The sequence below is a fragment of the Monodelphis domestica genome, chromosome 4, assembly GCF_027887165.1.
Source record: "Monodelphis domestica isolate mMonDom1 chromosome 4, mMonDom1.pri, whole genome shotgun sequence".
Classification (NCBI taxonomy): domain Eukaryota; kingdom Metazoa; phylum Chordata; class Mammalia; order Didelphimorphia; family Didelphidae; genus Monodelphis; species Monodelphis domestica.
Window position 1 is genome coordinate 58,752,125 of NC_077230.1, and position 15,943 is coordinate 58,768,067.

Below are 15,943 nucleotides of genomic sequence, written 5' to 3' on the forward strand. Positions count from 1 at the left end.
GGTTAAATACTACAAGTCAGTATATGAAATTGCCAGAAGAGGAAAGTCCAGAATGGATATTTTGTAAGTTGTGATTCCATGAGGAATACAAAGAATAAAGAAAAACTGGATAAGTATAGAAGTTCTAAATCAGAATGAGGGTCTAGAGCAGAAGTCAAACACATGGCTTACAGGCTATATGCAGCCCTTAACACTCAGAGTGCAGCCTGAACCAGATTAAAATATAGTTAGGAAATATCTAACAAATTAAATAAAAATATAATAGGAAATAGATAATGTTGATATGTGGTTTTCTAAGTCAATAATATGTTGCCCACAAGGGTACTTTTGTATAACAAGCTGCCACCTCCCTCCCCCCATCTATTTGAGTTTGGTGCCACTAGTATAGATTGACAAGGAGAGAAGATAATTAAAACAATGAAACAAAACCTTTCTGGAAAAAGAATCAAAAAGGGAAATTTAAAAATCTAATTAACAGGACTAGTCGAAGTGGAGATGAAGGGAGAATTTATTGGAGATGGGTAGGGGGTGTGAAGTAAATTAGATAGCCAGAAAAATATGGGGAAGAGGAATTATAAATTAAAACTCCAAAGAGAAAGGGGTAACAAATGGGAAGAAGGAATCCAGGGTTGAGCAAAAGAAAGCTATTGAGAATAGAACCACTTTAAAAAATTAAGATAAAATAACTGAAGAAACATAGTATTGTACTTACAAAGGAAAAAATATAACTTTTAAAAATGGAGGAAAATATAAGCCAGGCCTAGAGATGGGGGGTCTTGGATTCTGTGAATGAAAAATTACCTACCGCCTTATGATTTTAACATTTGATTTAATAATGAAGTAAGGCAATGAAGGGAATCCTGGATATCACCTATGAAAGGATTCTAACACCCCATGAAAAGTGACTATGCTTATGTCAGCATTATATGAATTCTATAGCTGTATTTAATGTTCTTTTGGTTCTACTCATTTCACTCTTCATTATTTCATGTACAATGATCCCTCACCTATTACAGGAATTATATTCCAGAGACCCACCTGATAGGTGAAAATCCACGAAGTAATGGTATTACATTATTATTCTTTGATGGGCCTAGGGCTTGGGTTCACTGCCAGAAGTCTTAGAAGGCACTGAATGTTTTGGTGGCATAGGGTTTGAAATGAATTCAAACTTTTACAAAAATTTTACAAAAACACAACACTGCAGAGCAGCACTATGCACAGTGAGCAGAAGTGGATGTGAAGTGGACAAGGAGGGATGCTGAACTTGTGAGCATAGTGGAGGAGAAAACAAACAGACGCTACAATCACTGAGCCCAGGATACAGAATATAGAACTGTGGTTGGTTGTCTTTTATTCCATCTGCCAATAGTGTGCCATGTACAAACTCATGTTGGCCAAATTGCAAGGAAGTGGCATAATGCATTTCCATTGTGTACAATACTGTATTCATCCCCCAAATCCTGCAATATAGCGAAAACTCCACAATACAGAATTAGACATATTTTTTTAAACCCGCAATACAGTGAAGCTGTGATAAGTGAACTGCACATGATACAGCCAGAAATGACTGTATGCCTTTCCATGTTTTAAAAAAATCAACCTGTTTGTCTTATAGGGCAGTAGTATTCTTTCACAATCTTATTGTTCAGCCATTCCACAATTCATAGGGGAAATTTTTTTTTTTGCAACATTGTACTTTATCTCATTCATGATAATATGTAAAATAATGAGACCAAAAAGAATAACATATTCTTTGGAAAACTTTCATTGTTGACATAAATAACTGTATTGTTTGAGTACAAAATAACTTTATATATATAAAGACAAAATAAAACATGGGATTTAGGTACTCAATGCCTAGTACACAATTGTGTACTCATTGTATACAATAAGTAAAATTATTGCAAATAATTTGTGGATAACTCATTATTAAAACAGCTTTAGGTAAAACAATAAAGTCAAAAGCATAAATTAGCATAATTAATTGAAATAAAGGTGCTAAAATCACTAATTTTATTTAAGAAAGGTTGTTATCAAACCTGTAAGTATTTCACAGCATTTGAATCCTAATTTCCAGTTCTTTGTCACCATAAAGAGAGATGCTATAAATATTTTGGAACATATAGGTTCTTTTCCTTTTTCCCTGCTGGATCAAAGAGTATATACAGTTTTATAATTCTCTGGAAATAATTCCAATTGCTCTCAAAAATGGCTGGTCAGATCATACTTTCACCAACAGTATATTTCCACATATTTCCACATCCCCTCCAACATTTTTAATTTTGCCCTTTGATCATTTTAGCCAACCAGATAGATATGAGATAGCTTAGAATTGTTTGGATTTGCATTAATCAGTAGTGAGAAAATTTTTTTTTCATATATCTATATATGGCTTTGATTTCCTTATACACTGTTCATATCTTTTGCCCATTTATCAATTGGGGAATGGCTCTTATTCTTACAAATTTGACAAAGTTCTCTAGATATTTCAGAAGAGATCTCCATCCAAGAAATTGTCTATAAAATTTTCTTCCTAGTTTTCTACTTTCCTTCTATTCTTGGCTACTCTATTCTATTTGTACAAACCCTTTTAAATTTAAAGTAATCAGAATTATCCATTTTACATCTCACAATGCTCTCCAGCTCTTTTTTACTCACAAATTCCTCTCCTAATCATAAATCTGATAGGTAATATGTTCCCTGTTCTTCTAATTTGCATGTATCTCCTTTTATGTCCACATCATATATCCATTTTGAGCTTATCTTAGTGAATGGTGTAAGATATTGGTTTCTAACTAGTTTCTGTCAAACTACTTTCCAATTATCCCAGCAATTTTTACCAAATAGTGAGTTCTTATCCCCCAAACTTGGATCTATACTTTGGTCAAATACAAAGTTACTATAATCTTTTACTACTGTTTGTTGTATTCCTGTTCTTTTCCACTGATTTACCTTTCTACTTCTTAGCAAGTACCAGATAGTTTTGACAATTACCGCTTTAATACAGTTCAAAATCTGGTACTGTTAGACTTTATATTTTCTTTTCAATAATTCTTTTGATATTGATCTTTTGTTCTTCCAAATGAATTTTGATTGGGATGACATTGAATAACTAATTAGTTTAGGAAGGATTATCATTTAAATTATATTGGTTCAGGCCTAGAGACGGGAGGTCCTAGGTTCAAATCTGGCCTTAGACACTTCCCAGCTGTGTGACCCTGGGCAAGTCACTTGACCCCCATTGCCTAGCCCTTACCACTCTTCTGCCTTGGTGCCAATACACAGTATTGACTCCAAGACGGAAGGTAAGGGTTTAAATAAATAAATAAATTTTATTGGTTCTGCCCACCCATGGACAACTAGTATTTCTCCAAATATTTAAATCTGAATTTTTTTGTATAAAAAATGTTTTATAATTATGTTCCTATAGTTCCTGGATTTGTTTTGGCAGGTATACTTTCAGGTTATTTTATTCTGTCTCTAGTTATTTTAAATGGACTATCTCTTTCTATCTATAATTACAAGACTTTGTTATTGATATATAAAAATGCTGATGATTTATGTGGGTTTATTTTATATCCTGCTACTTTGCTAAAATTATTGATAGTTTCGACTAATTTTTTAGTTGAATCTTTAGGATTTTCCACATATGCCACCATGTTGTCTACAAAAAGAAATAGTTTTATTATCTCTTTGCCCATTCTGATTCCTTCAATTTCTTTTTCTTCTCTTATTTCTAATACTATATTAAATAATATTGGTTCTAAAGGACATCCTTGTTTCACTTCTAATCTTGTTGGGAAGGCTTCTAACTTTTTCTTGTTACAAATAATACTTGTTGATGATCTTAAGTAGATGCTTCACATCATTTTGAGAAAAAAATTCATTTATACTTATGCTTTCTAGTGTTTTTAACAGGAATGAATATTCTGTTTTGTCAAAGACTTTTTCTGAATCTATTGACATAATAATTTGATTTTGGTATTAACATAATCATATTAATATTCACTAATCATTATTAATTAACCATAATTCATTAATCATATAATATTAAAATAATTTTTGATGTTAAGCTATCCCCAAATTCCTGGTATAAATCCTGTTTGATCACAATGTATAATCTTTGTAACATATTATTGTAGTATCCTAGTATTTTATTTAGAATTTTTGCATCTATATTTGTTAATGAAATTGGTATATAATTTTGTAATTGCTCTTCTTGGTTTAAGTATCAGGACCATATTTGTTTCATAAAAGGAGTTTGGTCAGAGACTTTCTTAACCTATTATTTAAAATGATTTATTTAATATTGGAATTAATTGATCTTTTAATGTTTGTTAGAATTTACTTGTAAATGCCTCTGGTTCTGAAGCATTTATTTTTTAGGAAGTTCACTTATAGCATGTACTTTTTTACTTTCTTTTTAAAAAAATAAAACCTTTAACATCCAGGTATTGATGCAGAGAGAAAGGAGCAGAAACAGAACATTGTACACAGAGATTGATACATTGTGGCACAATCCAACGTAATAGACTTTTCTACTAGCAGCAGTGCAATGAACCAGGACAATCCAGAGGAACTCATGAGAAAGAAGACTATCCACATCCAGAGAAAGAACTATGGGCAAAGAAACACAGAAGAAAAACATATGATTGATAACTTAGTTAAATGGGGATATGATTAGGATTTTGATGTTAAAAGATCACTCTATTGCAAATATGAATAACATGAAAATGGGATTTGAACAATGATACATTTTTACCCAGTGGAATTGCTTGTCAGTGCTGGTAGGGGGAAGGGAAGATGTGGTGGGAAAAATCATGAATCATTTAACCATGGAAAAATATTCTATTTTAAAAAATTGTTTTAATAAAAATAAAACCTTTACCTTTTATCTTAAAATTGATATTAAGTACCAATTATAAAGCAGAAGACAAGAAAAGGCTAGGCAACTAGGGTTAACTGACCTACCCAGGGTCACATAGTGAGGAACTGTCTGTCACATTTGAACTTAGGATTTCCTTTCCTAAGGCAGGGCCCCCTATCCACTGAACCAACTAGGTGACCCCAATTTCTTTTTTCTACAATGGATTTATTTAAGATATTCTATTTCCAGCTCTGATAGTGAGAATTTCAAAACTATTCCACCCTAATCAGTGCATACTTTAGAAAACGTGATTTAGGTATTTCCTGATCAGTAACAATGGAGATACATGGAATAACAGAATCAGGTCTTGGAAAATCCACATTCTCCACCCTACTCAGTTTAACAAGATTTTGAAAGGTCTGCATCAAACTCAAGATTTAATTATCTGAGGAGATGGCCTTCAACAGACATGTACAAGAAAAGGACAGACCTCTGGGCTGTCCTAAGTCAACCTAAGTCCTCATTAGTACAGATGACATGCAGAAAAGTGATGTAAAAACATCCATATAAGGCACGTCAGTTTCTGCCTCTTGCTTTTTCCCTGGAGAAATGACTCTGGCTGGCAGTGTGCTAAGCATTCTGACATCTTGGAGTTTTGGGTGGTGAGTTTTGCACTGGAGCTGATTTCAGGTTCAGACATCTTAGCTAAGCCTCTTTGGAGGTCAGGCTGATTCTTTCCTCCTTCACACTCAAAACCTTACTTTCTAGATCTCCTCTCTTCCTGCCCGGTACTAGCCCCTTCTTTCCTCCTTCTTCTTAAAATCTTCTCTACTATATCAATTAAATCACCATAAAATTTGGCAGCTGACTTGGGTACTTTATTATTTGGGATTTCCCTTGGCGACCACTTAAATTTAGATTTTTTTTTTAGTCTTAACCATAATTTCATCCCTTTGCAATAGTCTAGGCAGTTAATATTTTTGTATTTATACTTTCATTTCACTTACTTTTGTAAATTTGCTGATATATAATTGAACAAAATAACTATGACTAATTGCTTTAATTTCATCTTTATTGGCCATATATTCACCCTTTTCATCTTTGATTTTACTGGTTTTCTTCTATTTTAAAAATCATATTAACCAATAGTTTATCTATTTTGTTGATTTTTTTCATAAAAACAACTTAGTTTTACTTATTAATTCAATGGCATTCTTACATTCAACTTTATTGATCTCACCTTTGATTTTTAGGATTTCCAATTTGGCATTTAGTTGGGGATTTTTAATTTATCAGTTTTCTAGTTTTTTCTTTAATACATAATCTTCTAATAGAAAAGTGTACCTTTAGACTATTACTATCTCAAAGATCACAGAAAAAATACTAACACTGTGTAAACCTTGAAATTTCTCAGACTTGTGAATGTTAAAAATTTCCCCATTGGACTGGGAACATTCCCCATTTTGATGAGAAAACTCCTTGCTATGGGAGGACCTCTACTCCACCCGTACTTAAGACTGCTTTAGGGGAGAAAAATCCTTGCTATGGAAGGACCTCTACTCTACCCATACTTAAGACTGCTTTAGGGGAGAAAACTCCTTGCTAAACAATGAAAGTACTTGGACCCATGCTTATAATAAGGCAAGGAGTTCTTTGAACTATGCCTGTTTTTTAGAATTGATACAATGAGATTCTAGGTACCTAAAAGGGTTGGGCAAGTTTTCTCTTAATGAGATTAGTTGACTCAGCTGTGTTTTCACTGGTTCAGACTTACTGAGGAGATTAGTCGACACAGCAGCATTTTTTCTGGTTCAGACTTAATGAGGAGATTTGTCAACCTAGCAGGAATTCAGATGGGCAGTCCTTTGGAAAACATCTACAGTGATTGGTAGATGTAAGGACTTAGGGGAGGTGACATAGGAGAAAAACCCCTATATAAGAAAAAGCAGAATCTCTTGAGAGACAATCCTTTTGGAGACAATCCTTTTGGAGGATCTCTGATGAGGATCGCTTGGGAAGAATCTCTTGAAAGAGGCTCTAGAGAAGGGAAGCTCTTGGAGGACAATCTAAGGAGGTCTCGCTGGAGCTCCTCTGAGGGGACTCTGTCCCTCTGGAGGCTCTGGAGAGAGGCCCTTTGGAACAGTCTCTGGCTGGAAGGCTCTTTAAGGAGGACTCTGGCTGGAACTCTCTCTGGTGAAGTCAGCTGAGATGGAGCTGGCCTGGTGTCACCAGAATCCTTGCTTAGACAGACCTTGTGGTGAGTGTTAAAGGACTGACTGACTGATCTCTCTCTCTTAAGACTCAGGTCTAGGCCATGTTGGCTTAAGGCCCTTCATACTTATTTCCTTTTTTTCTCTCTTTTCTTTAATTCCACATTTGTATTAATTAAAATCTCTATAAAACCCAGTTGACTTGGGTATTTGAATAATTGGGAATATTTCCCTGGCGACCACCTTATATTTGATTTAAAACCAAGACACTGTAGTGAAACATATTTTCTGCGGTCAAATTTACTCACCCTCTCTTATATCTATCACAATTTATATCTTCCACCATTTTAACTCACTACAGTTTATGGGCTTCACTATTTTAAATCTCACAACTGAGACTAGGTGTGATTTTAACTATGTAATAAAAAGAATATGCAAGAAGACACCTAGGTGGCTTAGTATATTGACTATCAGGCCTAGAAACAGGAAGTCCTGGGTTCTAATATAACCTTAGATACTTCCTATTTGTGTGACCCCCTGGCATGGCACTTAACTCCCATTGCTTAGCTGTTAACACTCTTCTTTCTTGGAACCAATACATAGTATTGACTCTAAGACTGAAAGTAAGAGTTTTTTGTTTTTTTTTTAAAGGAGTTACAAACATAAAAGAAGGGGTGAGCAGGTAAGATAGGGAAATTGATGATCTTCAGAGACAGAGAGAGAGATTGTTGTATAGAAATACTTTAAACTCAACAAGGAAATGGAAACAAGATAACTGTCAGGAAAAAGGAGAGTTAGGATTAGAATGGGTGTGGATCTGGAGAAGTAATAGTCATAAACACAACTTTGAAGGCTGAGTTACAAAACAGGGATTAAGAAGAAAATTTAAGAATCAGAGCTCAAGGATTTGGCTTGTACAGGAGAAAAGGAAAAGAGGAATAACACATGATAACTACAATTATAAATTACTTGTGTTGATTGGATTCCTTCTCTTTCTTAATTCCCTTCTTTGCAAATAGAAGGTAGGGGGGAAAAAGAGAAGAAAAGCCAATATTAAGGTCCACTGAGTCTTTTCCCTTAGTGACAGACAAGGGGAAGGTTGTTTCATTATCCCCATGGACCCAAGGCCTGAGTAAGAATGCTGGTAGCCCAGGGCTAAGCCTCTACCCATCAGATGAGCCCAGAGAGCAGTTAGGATTTCAAGTCTGCAATGTAGACAGTTTTCTGGTGAAATTTCTGTAGTTAGGATTACAAGTCACTGGAAGTTGGGAGATACTAATGAATACTAGACCCTTTGTACTGGTGACATGGTCAGACAGACCCTACAAGTAACCCTTGCTGACTCAGCTTCCTGTCTTCTCAAACCTCTACTCCATGGATTCATACTCCTGGTTGGTATTGTTTTTTTTTCTTTAAACCATTACATTTATTGATACCAAGTATTGGTTTCAAGACAGAAGAGTGGTAAGGGCTAGGCTATTGGGATTAAGTGACTTGCCCTTGGTCACATATCTAGGAAGTGTCTGGGGCTACATTTGAACCCAGGATCTCCTGCTTCTAGACCTGACTATCCATTGTGCCACTAAGCTCCCCTGATGTTGGTATTTCCCACCCTCATGGACTCCATCTCCTCCCCGATCAGCTATTTGAGTTTTATTTACTTGAAAATAATAATTTTTCTTTTTATATCCCTTTTTTGTGGAATAACGCAGACATACTAGCATTTCAACATTTCAAATTTTTACAGGATTACTAAAAAGTCAGTTTTTGGAAGGAAGAGCATCCAGGCATACTAAACAACACGAGCAAAGGCAACAAAGCAAGGAGACACCAACAGAGTTGAGGTAAAGGGTTTGTCCAGTTTGGTTGAAAGTACAGTCCCTAGAACTGGAGTTATTAAATGAAGCTGTAGATTGTTTGGGCATTGAAAATTTTACTCTGGAAGAAATAGGGAACCACTTGGGATGAAAACTGTGGCTTAACCATATCTATTAAAGAGAAAAACTGGCCTGTTTGCATATGCTGCGCCACATCTTGACAACTCCTCTGGGGAGAGGCGCAAGTCTTAACATCAAAGTCCAACCCCAGGTTTGGGCATGGACACAGACCATGCCGTATCTTGTCAGGGCGAGGAGTGCTTGTTGGAGAAATACACTTGAGTCAGAGATTTACGGAAGAGAGACAGGAATAGGAGCCCCCGGTTCCGTACCTCCTCCTCTGCCCAGCCTCAATGAACAATCAAGTCCGCAGAGAGAGACGCGAACACGCTCAAAGTCTGGGAAAAAACATGCGACCGCTGCCATATTTCTCTGTCCTACATCATCAAAGAGCGTCCTGGGTAAACTTGCTCTTCCTCGCGGTGTACGATGTTGCGTAACGTTAGTTGGGAGGTGGGACTTCCCGTCCCGCGCTAATGTGACGTCAGGCAGATTTCTGGGACTGGATCCTGGACGGTAGACCACGCTGTGTTTCAGGGTGAGTTGAGACTTTGTCACCTTATCCTCCGGTCCCTTGTTCTAGTAATCTTAACGCTCTCGGGCCTGAATGAACCAGGAGGTCAGTAGAAGGGGATGGAAGGGGAAGGGCGAAAGGAAAACTGGGAATCGGTTTTGTTTTGTTTTTTTAATCAAAACTCCACGGGTATAAGCATTTGAATGGTATAGCCACTTTTTACCGCTTCCCTCGCACTATTCCCGTGATAGGAGCAAGTCTGCGTTGTACAAGTGAAGTCACTGAGGGTCAGAGGATTTAAAAATAGATTTTTTTCCAAGTCAAAGCTGCATCCCTACAACCCTGAAGAGCGTTTAATGGAGGAGCCAAGAACTTTCTGCACCCCCATGTTCGTTCTGTATCTCTGGTACCCTGTGGATGTTTTTCATATTAGAAATTGAGTCATGCAAAATGTTAGTTTTCTTTTGTTTTTCTAGTGTGGATTGCCACCAAGAACACTACATATGTGGTTGGAGTTTATGACCTGATAATGCTGTTAAAATAAAATGTACTATGCTTTTCTGGCCTACATCCTTTAATGGAAAGGACTTAAAAATCAATAAAGAGGACTGCACCTAAAGTCAAAACCCATTACTAGGTAAGAGAATACTTTATAATTGAATAGTGGCTTTTGAAATTTCATTTATACACTGATACCTTATAAGAAATTTAAATGAGTAAAGTTATAGTACCATACATTAAATCAGAATACTCTATTTTTCTCAAAAAATTATATTTTGTTAATATCTGAAGTAGTTGGGCTTTTTATTGTTTTCGTATAACAGGTTTGGAAATTTTTTCTTGCAGAATTATGCCATTTAATTATTGAAGTAATATATCTAATTTAAAAAGAAGTATTGTAATTTTAGTATGTAATTCTGTATATCTAGACTGCTTCCTTTTGGGAATGGTGGGCATGGAACAGTAGTTTCCCCAGTTGTTCCTTACCACAGCTCCTTTATTTTATTTTATTTTTCTTAATGCTGCTAGTTGAGTTTGTAGGCTTTTCTGTTATTGAAGATTCTGACATTCTAGACCTGTCTTGACATAGTATGGAAGAAGGGATCACTTATTATGGGTCCAAATATAGCTTTAGTGCATTTTTTTCTTCTCTAATTTATTATTTTTCTAATTTTTATTTCCGAATTTTCTTCCTCCTACCTCTCCATCACTTACTGAGCAGGCATGCAATGTGATATCAGTTATACATGTGAAATTATGCAAAACATATTTCCATATTAGCCATATTGGGGAAAAAAAACAAGAAAAATAAAGTGAGAAAATTGTACTCAAATTTGTCCTCAGAGTTCCTCACTTTCTCTCTGGAGATGGATAGCGTTTTTTTATCAGGAGTCTTGGATCATTTGTATTGTTTAGAGTAGCTAAGTCTTTCACAGTTGGTCATCATTACAACATTGTTACTTGGCAGAGTGGTCTCCTAGTTCTTTTCAGACTTCTTTGCCTGGGTTCATAGTAAGTCTTGGCATGGTTTTTCTGAAACCATCCTCCCCTTATTTCTTACAGCACAGCAGTACTCCAACACAGTCATTTGCCAGACTTGTTCAGCCATTCCCCAACTGATGAGCATTCCCTCAATTTTCAGTTCTTTGCCACTTCAAAAAGCAGCTGCCATAAATATTTTTGCATATATAGGTCTTTTTCCTTTGGTCTCCTTTGGAGTACAAATGTAAAAGTAGTATTGAATATGATATAGTTGTATCTGTCAAAGGTTACACACAGTTTGAAAGCCCTTCAGGCATAGTTCCAAATTGTTATCCAGAATGATTGGACCTATTTACAACTAGATTTAAGCATTTTCCTGAACTATTTTTTCATATGACCAAATTGCCCACCAAAATGGTTGAATCAGTTTACAACTCCATCAGTAATGCATTAGTGACCCAATTTTGCCATATCCCCTCCACCATTTATCATTTTTTCTTTACTGTCATATTGTCCAGTCTGATAGGTATAAGGTTAGGTAGCTCAGAGTAATTGGGTTTTTTTAAACCCTTACCTTCTGTCTTTGGATCAATACTATGTATTGGTTCCAAGGGAGAAGAGCAGTAAGGACTAGGCAATGAGGGTTAAGTAACTTGCCCAGGGTCACATAGCTAGTAAGTGTCTGAGGCTAGATTTGAACCTAGGACCTCCTGTCTCAAGGCCTGGCTCTTAATCCACTGAGTCACCCTCAGAGTTGTTTTAATTTGCATTTCTTTAATCAGAGTGATTGAGAACATTTTTTCATATGATTATTGATAGCTTTGATTTCTTCACCTGAAAATTGCTTATTCTTATCCTTGACCATTTGTCAAGGGGAATGACTTATAGTATTATAAATTTGATTCAGTTCTTTATATATTTGAGCCCAGTTCCCTGCTATTAAGGAGAAATGGTCTTCTTGGATAATTTTTACAGTAACAGTTGAATGTACTCCCTGCATGCTTTCAGATTGGAAATTGGCCACAAGTTTCTTCAACCCAAGTTCTAACTGAAACATAGATGTACCTAAAAGTTATGACTATTTGTCACAAACTTCTATTTTAATATGTATTTCTTTAAAATAACCTGTATAATTTAGACCAGCATCATTAGCAATTCGTTAGGAGATTGAGACAGCATTGCTTATTATATCATTTTTTAATAAATTAAATTTTATTTAAAATTCATTTACTTAAGTAAATTTATATAACTACTTGTTTTCTAGGTTTCTCCTGCAAAATGACTGCCTGTTTCACAGTTTTAAGACACTTTGCTAGTCGATCTCTTGTGCCATTTGTCCGTCACAAGAAAGGAGCAAATTTATGTTTTACCATTCTACAGAGACACCTGTCTTCTAGGACACAAGTTTTGTTTTATCCTAATAAGGAGAATGCACCACCTATTGAGAATATAGATTTGAATGATTGGAAAAATACAATGAAATCTAGTTTGCCAGATGAAAGAAATAGTTTTACAAGCTCAGATGATCCTCTAACAGCAACTAGAGAGTGGATTGAGATGTGTAGACTACTTAACAGAGAAGTGCCGGAACATATTAGTGAGCAGGATCTCAAAATAATTGCAGACTGTCCCAGCAAAAACTCCAAGAAGAAAAGACTCAAATTTCTATACATGAAAGAAATATATAAAAAAGCTAAGAAAGAAAAACAGGAAAGGAAAAGAGCAGAAATGGCTGAAATTAAAAAGCAAAAACAACTTGGAAATGTTGATGAATCTGAGAATACAGAGCTAAAGAACACTTTTCTCTTGCCACTTCAGGACAGAGCTATCAAAACTGAATGGGAATGGAGAAACGCCCAGGCAATGAAGTTTGGCCAGCCTTTAATTTTTGACATGGCTTATGAAAATTTCATGCCTTTGAGAGATTTGAAGAACACTGTGTGCCAACTCTTAGAAAGTGAAGGAGCCAATCGAAAAAATATAGATCCTTTCCATCTATTTTTTTGCAATCTCAAAGTTGATAGTGGTTATCACAAAGAATTACTTAATCGTTATGGAGAGAAATGGGATCAATTGCTTTTGACAGCAACAGAAAAGTCACATGTAGATTTATTCCCAAGAGAGAGTCTTATCTATTTGACAGCTGATTCTCCCAATGTTATGACTACTTTCAGACATGACAAAATTTATATAATTGGCTCTTTTGTTGATAAATGTTTACAACCCAGAGTATCCTTTGCAAATGCAAAACGACTAAATTTAGCAAGTGAACGTCTCCCATTGGACCAATATCTTCAGTGGGAAATAGGAAGTAAAAATCTTACCTTAGACCAAATGATGCGTATATTATTAACTATTAAAAATACTAATGATTGGGAAAAAGCACTGAAGTTTGTTCCAAAGAGAAAGCATAGTGGTTTTCATGATCTTTCTACTTATCCCAAAAATTTACAGAAAAATAAGTCAGAGATTAAGAAATCGTTTAAAAAACAGTCTTTAAATGCCCAGAGAAGTAAAGCATGGTGGAATGAAGAGTAATAGAACCTTACAATCAGTGCTAGAATGTTTAAATGGTGATCATTAACTCAATCAATTGTATTTTCATTTGATTGCTGATTGGGAATTGGGTATTCATCTCTTTAAAAAAAATCTCTTCCATACTACAGGTATATCAGGTATTTGGCAAGTTGGCTAAATAGTACTTGTCTCCTGATAGAGTGCTTTAGGGAGCATGAGGCCCTGGTAAAGCTAAACTACTGTCAATTGTACAAAACAATAAATTATGGCTTTATTAAATGTGATCTCCCTGTCAGATGATTTCATTCCCACAGATTTTTTTTTAATTAAGTGTATTTATTTAATTAATTTAGAATATTTTTCCAGTTACATGATTCATATTCTTTCCCTCCCCCTCCTATAGCCAATAAGCAATTACACTGGGTTTTACATGTGTCATTATTGAAGACCTATTTCCATATTACTAATATTTGCAATAGAGTGATCCTTTAGGGTCTACATCCCCAATCATATCTCCATTGAACTGTGTGATCAAGCAGTTGTTTTTCTTGTGTTTCTACTTCCACAGTTCTTTCGCTGGATGTGGATAGCATTCTTTCTCAGAATTGTCCTAGATCATTACATTGCTGCTAGTAGAAAAGTCCATTATGTCTGATTGTGCCACAGTATATCCACCTCTGTGTACAATGTTCTCTTGTTTCCGCTCCTTTCACTCTGTCACTTCCTGGAGGTCATTCCAGTTCACATGGAATTCCTCCAGTTCATTATTCCTTTGAGCACAATAGTGTTGTATCACCAACAGATACCACAATTTGTTCAACCATTCCCCAATTGAAGGGCATCCTCACATTTTCCAATTTTTTTCCACCTCAAAGAGTGTGGCTATAAATATTTCTGTACAAGTCTTTTTCCTTATCTCTTAGGAGTATAAGGAATTAAAATTAAGGGTTTGACTAAAATATATGAAAATTATATAAATAATGTGGTAGTTGCTGATTTAAAATATAGCTCAAGTCAAAATGACTTTCAATAGTTTTTAATTTACAAAATAGGTGGAGAGAATGAAAGTTAAAAAATACAAAAAAAAATTTAGCCTATAACACTAAATATTGCTCTGGTGCTTGACTTAGCCTGGCACAAAAATAGACAAAGAGAATAAAGAATTCCCTTTCACAGGGGTATAAACCCAGGATCAAGGGGCAGGCAGTCTTTTAAAGCCCTTTGGGCATAGTTCTACATTGCCTTCCATAATGGTTGGGTCAATTCACAACTCCACCAGCAATGCATTAGTGTCCCAACTTTGCTACATCCTGTCCAACATTTATTACTTTCCTTTGCTGTCATAATAGCCAATCTTCTAGGTATGAGGTGGTACCTCAGAGTTGTTTTGATTTGCATTTCTATAATTAGAGATTTAGAACACTTTTATGTGCTTATTGATAGTTTTTATTTCTTTATCTGAAAATTGCCTATTTATGTCCTTTGCCCATTTAGCAATTTGGGAATGACTTGATTTTTTGTACAACTGATTTAGCTCCTTATGAATCTGAGTAATTAGATCGTTGTCAGAGGTTTTTGTTATAAAGATTTTTTTCCCTAATTTGTTGCTTCCCTTCTAATTTTGGTTGCATTGGTTTTGTTCATACAAAACCTTTTTAATTTAATGTAATCAAAATTATTCATTTTACATTTTGTGATATTCTCTCTTGCTTGGTCTTAAAATCTTTCCTTTCCCATAGATCTGACAGGTATACTGTCATATATTCCATGTTTGCTTAATTTACTTATAGTTTCCTTCTTTATATTTATGTTGCCATGAGCCCAGGTCCAGCCTAGCTCACAGCTTCAGGGGTCCTCAACAGGTGGAGTGGCAAGGTGGAAATGAAAGATGGAAGACAACTGTATGTGTAACTGCCTGGGGCAAGATTCTGCATGGAATGACTGCTTCTATTTGTGTAATCAATTCTAGCTGTGAGGAGAAAAAAGAAAGAGGGGGGCAAGGACTCAGAATGAATCATCAAGTTTGTATCCTAGTAATTCTAAACAATTTCCTTTGAGGAGTTAATATATTTAACTTTTCAAAATGTAATCCTAAGCTTATATCATGAATGTATTATGGTTCACACAGAAGCAATTTATAGGAAAGACTGACATGTTGATGTGTAAAAAAGGCAATCTAGATATTTTCTCAAAAATTAATCCTAACCACTTGAACCATAAATCCTTCATTTCTGATATATTCACATTAGCATCTTAAACAGTTAATCCAATTATTCATAAATCATTGCATTACTAATTTAGTTTGACTAGCTCTAACATATCAACTGTTATGACTTAAGAAGGAAGCATGCTTTTTAATTTGAACCTTTTTTAGAATTCTGAATTTATAATTTTGACTCTGCAATTTAAATAT

General features: G+C 35.2%; 1 protein-coding gene across 1 annotated transcript; it reads left to right on the forward strand.

Annotated features, from left to right (window-relative positions):
* The first annotated feature begins 9,535 nt into the window (after positions 1-9,535).
* Positions 9,536-13,814, forward strand: TRMT10C (tRNA methyltransferase 10C, mitochondrial RNase P subunit). The gene is made up of 3 exons (XM_001370268.4): positions 9,536-9,636; positions 10,008-10,168; positions 12,278-13,814. The coding sequence occupies exon 3, from the start codon at positions 12,292-12,294 to the stop codon at positions 13,549-13,551; it is 1,260 nt and encodes a 419-aa protein (XP_001370305.1). The 5' UTR covers positions 9,536-9,636; positions 10,008-10,168; positions 12,278-12,291; the 3' UTR covers positions 13,552-13,814.
* The last annotated feature ends 2,129 nt before the right edge of the window (positions 13,815-15,943 follow it).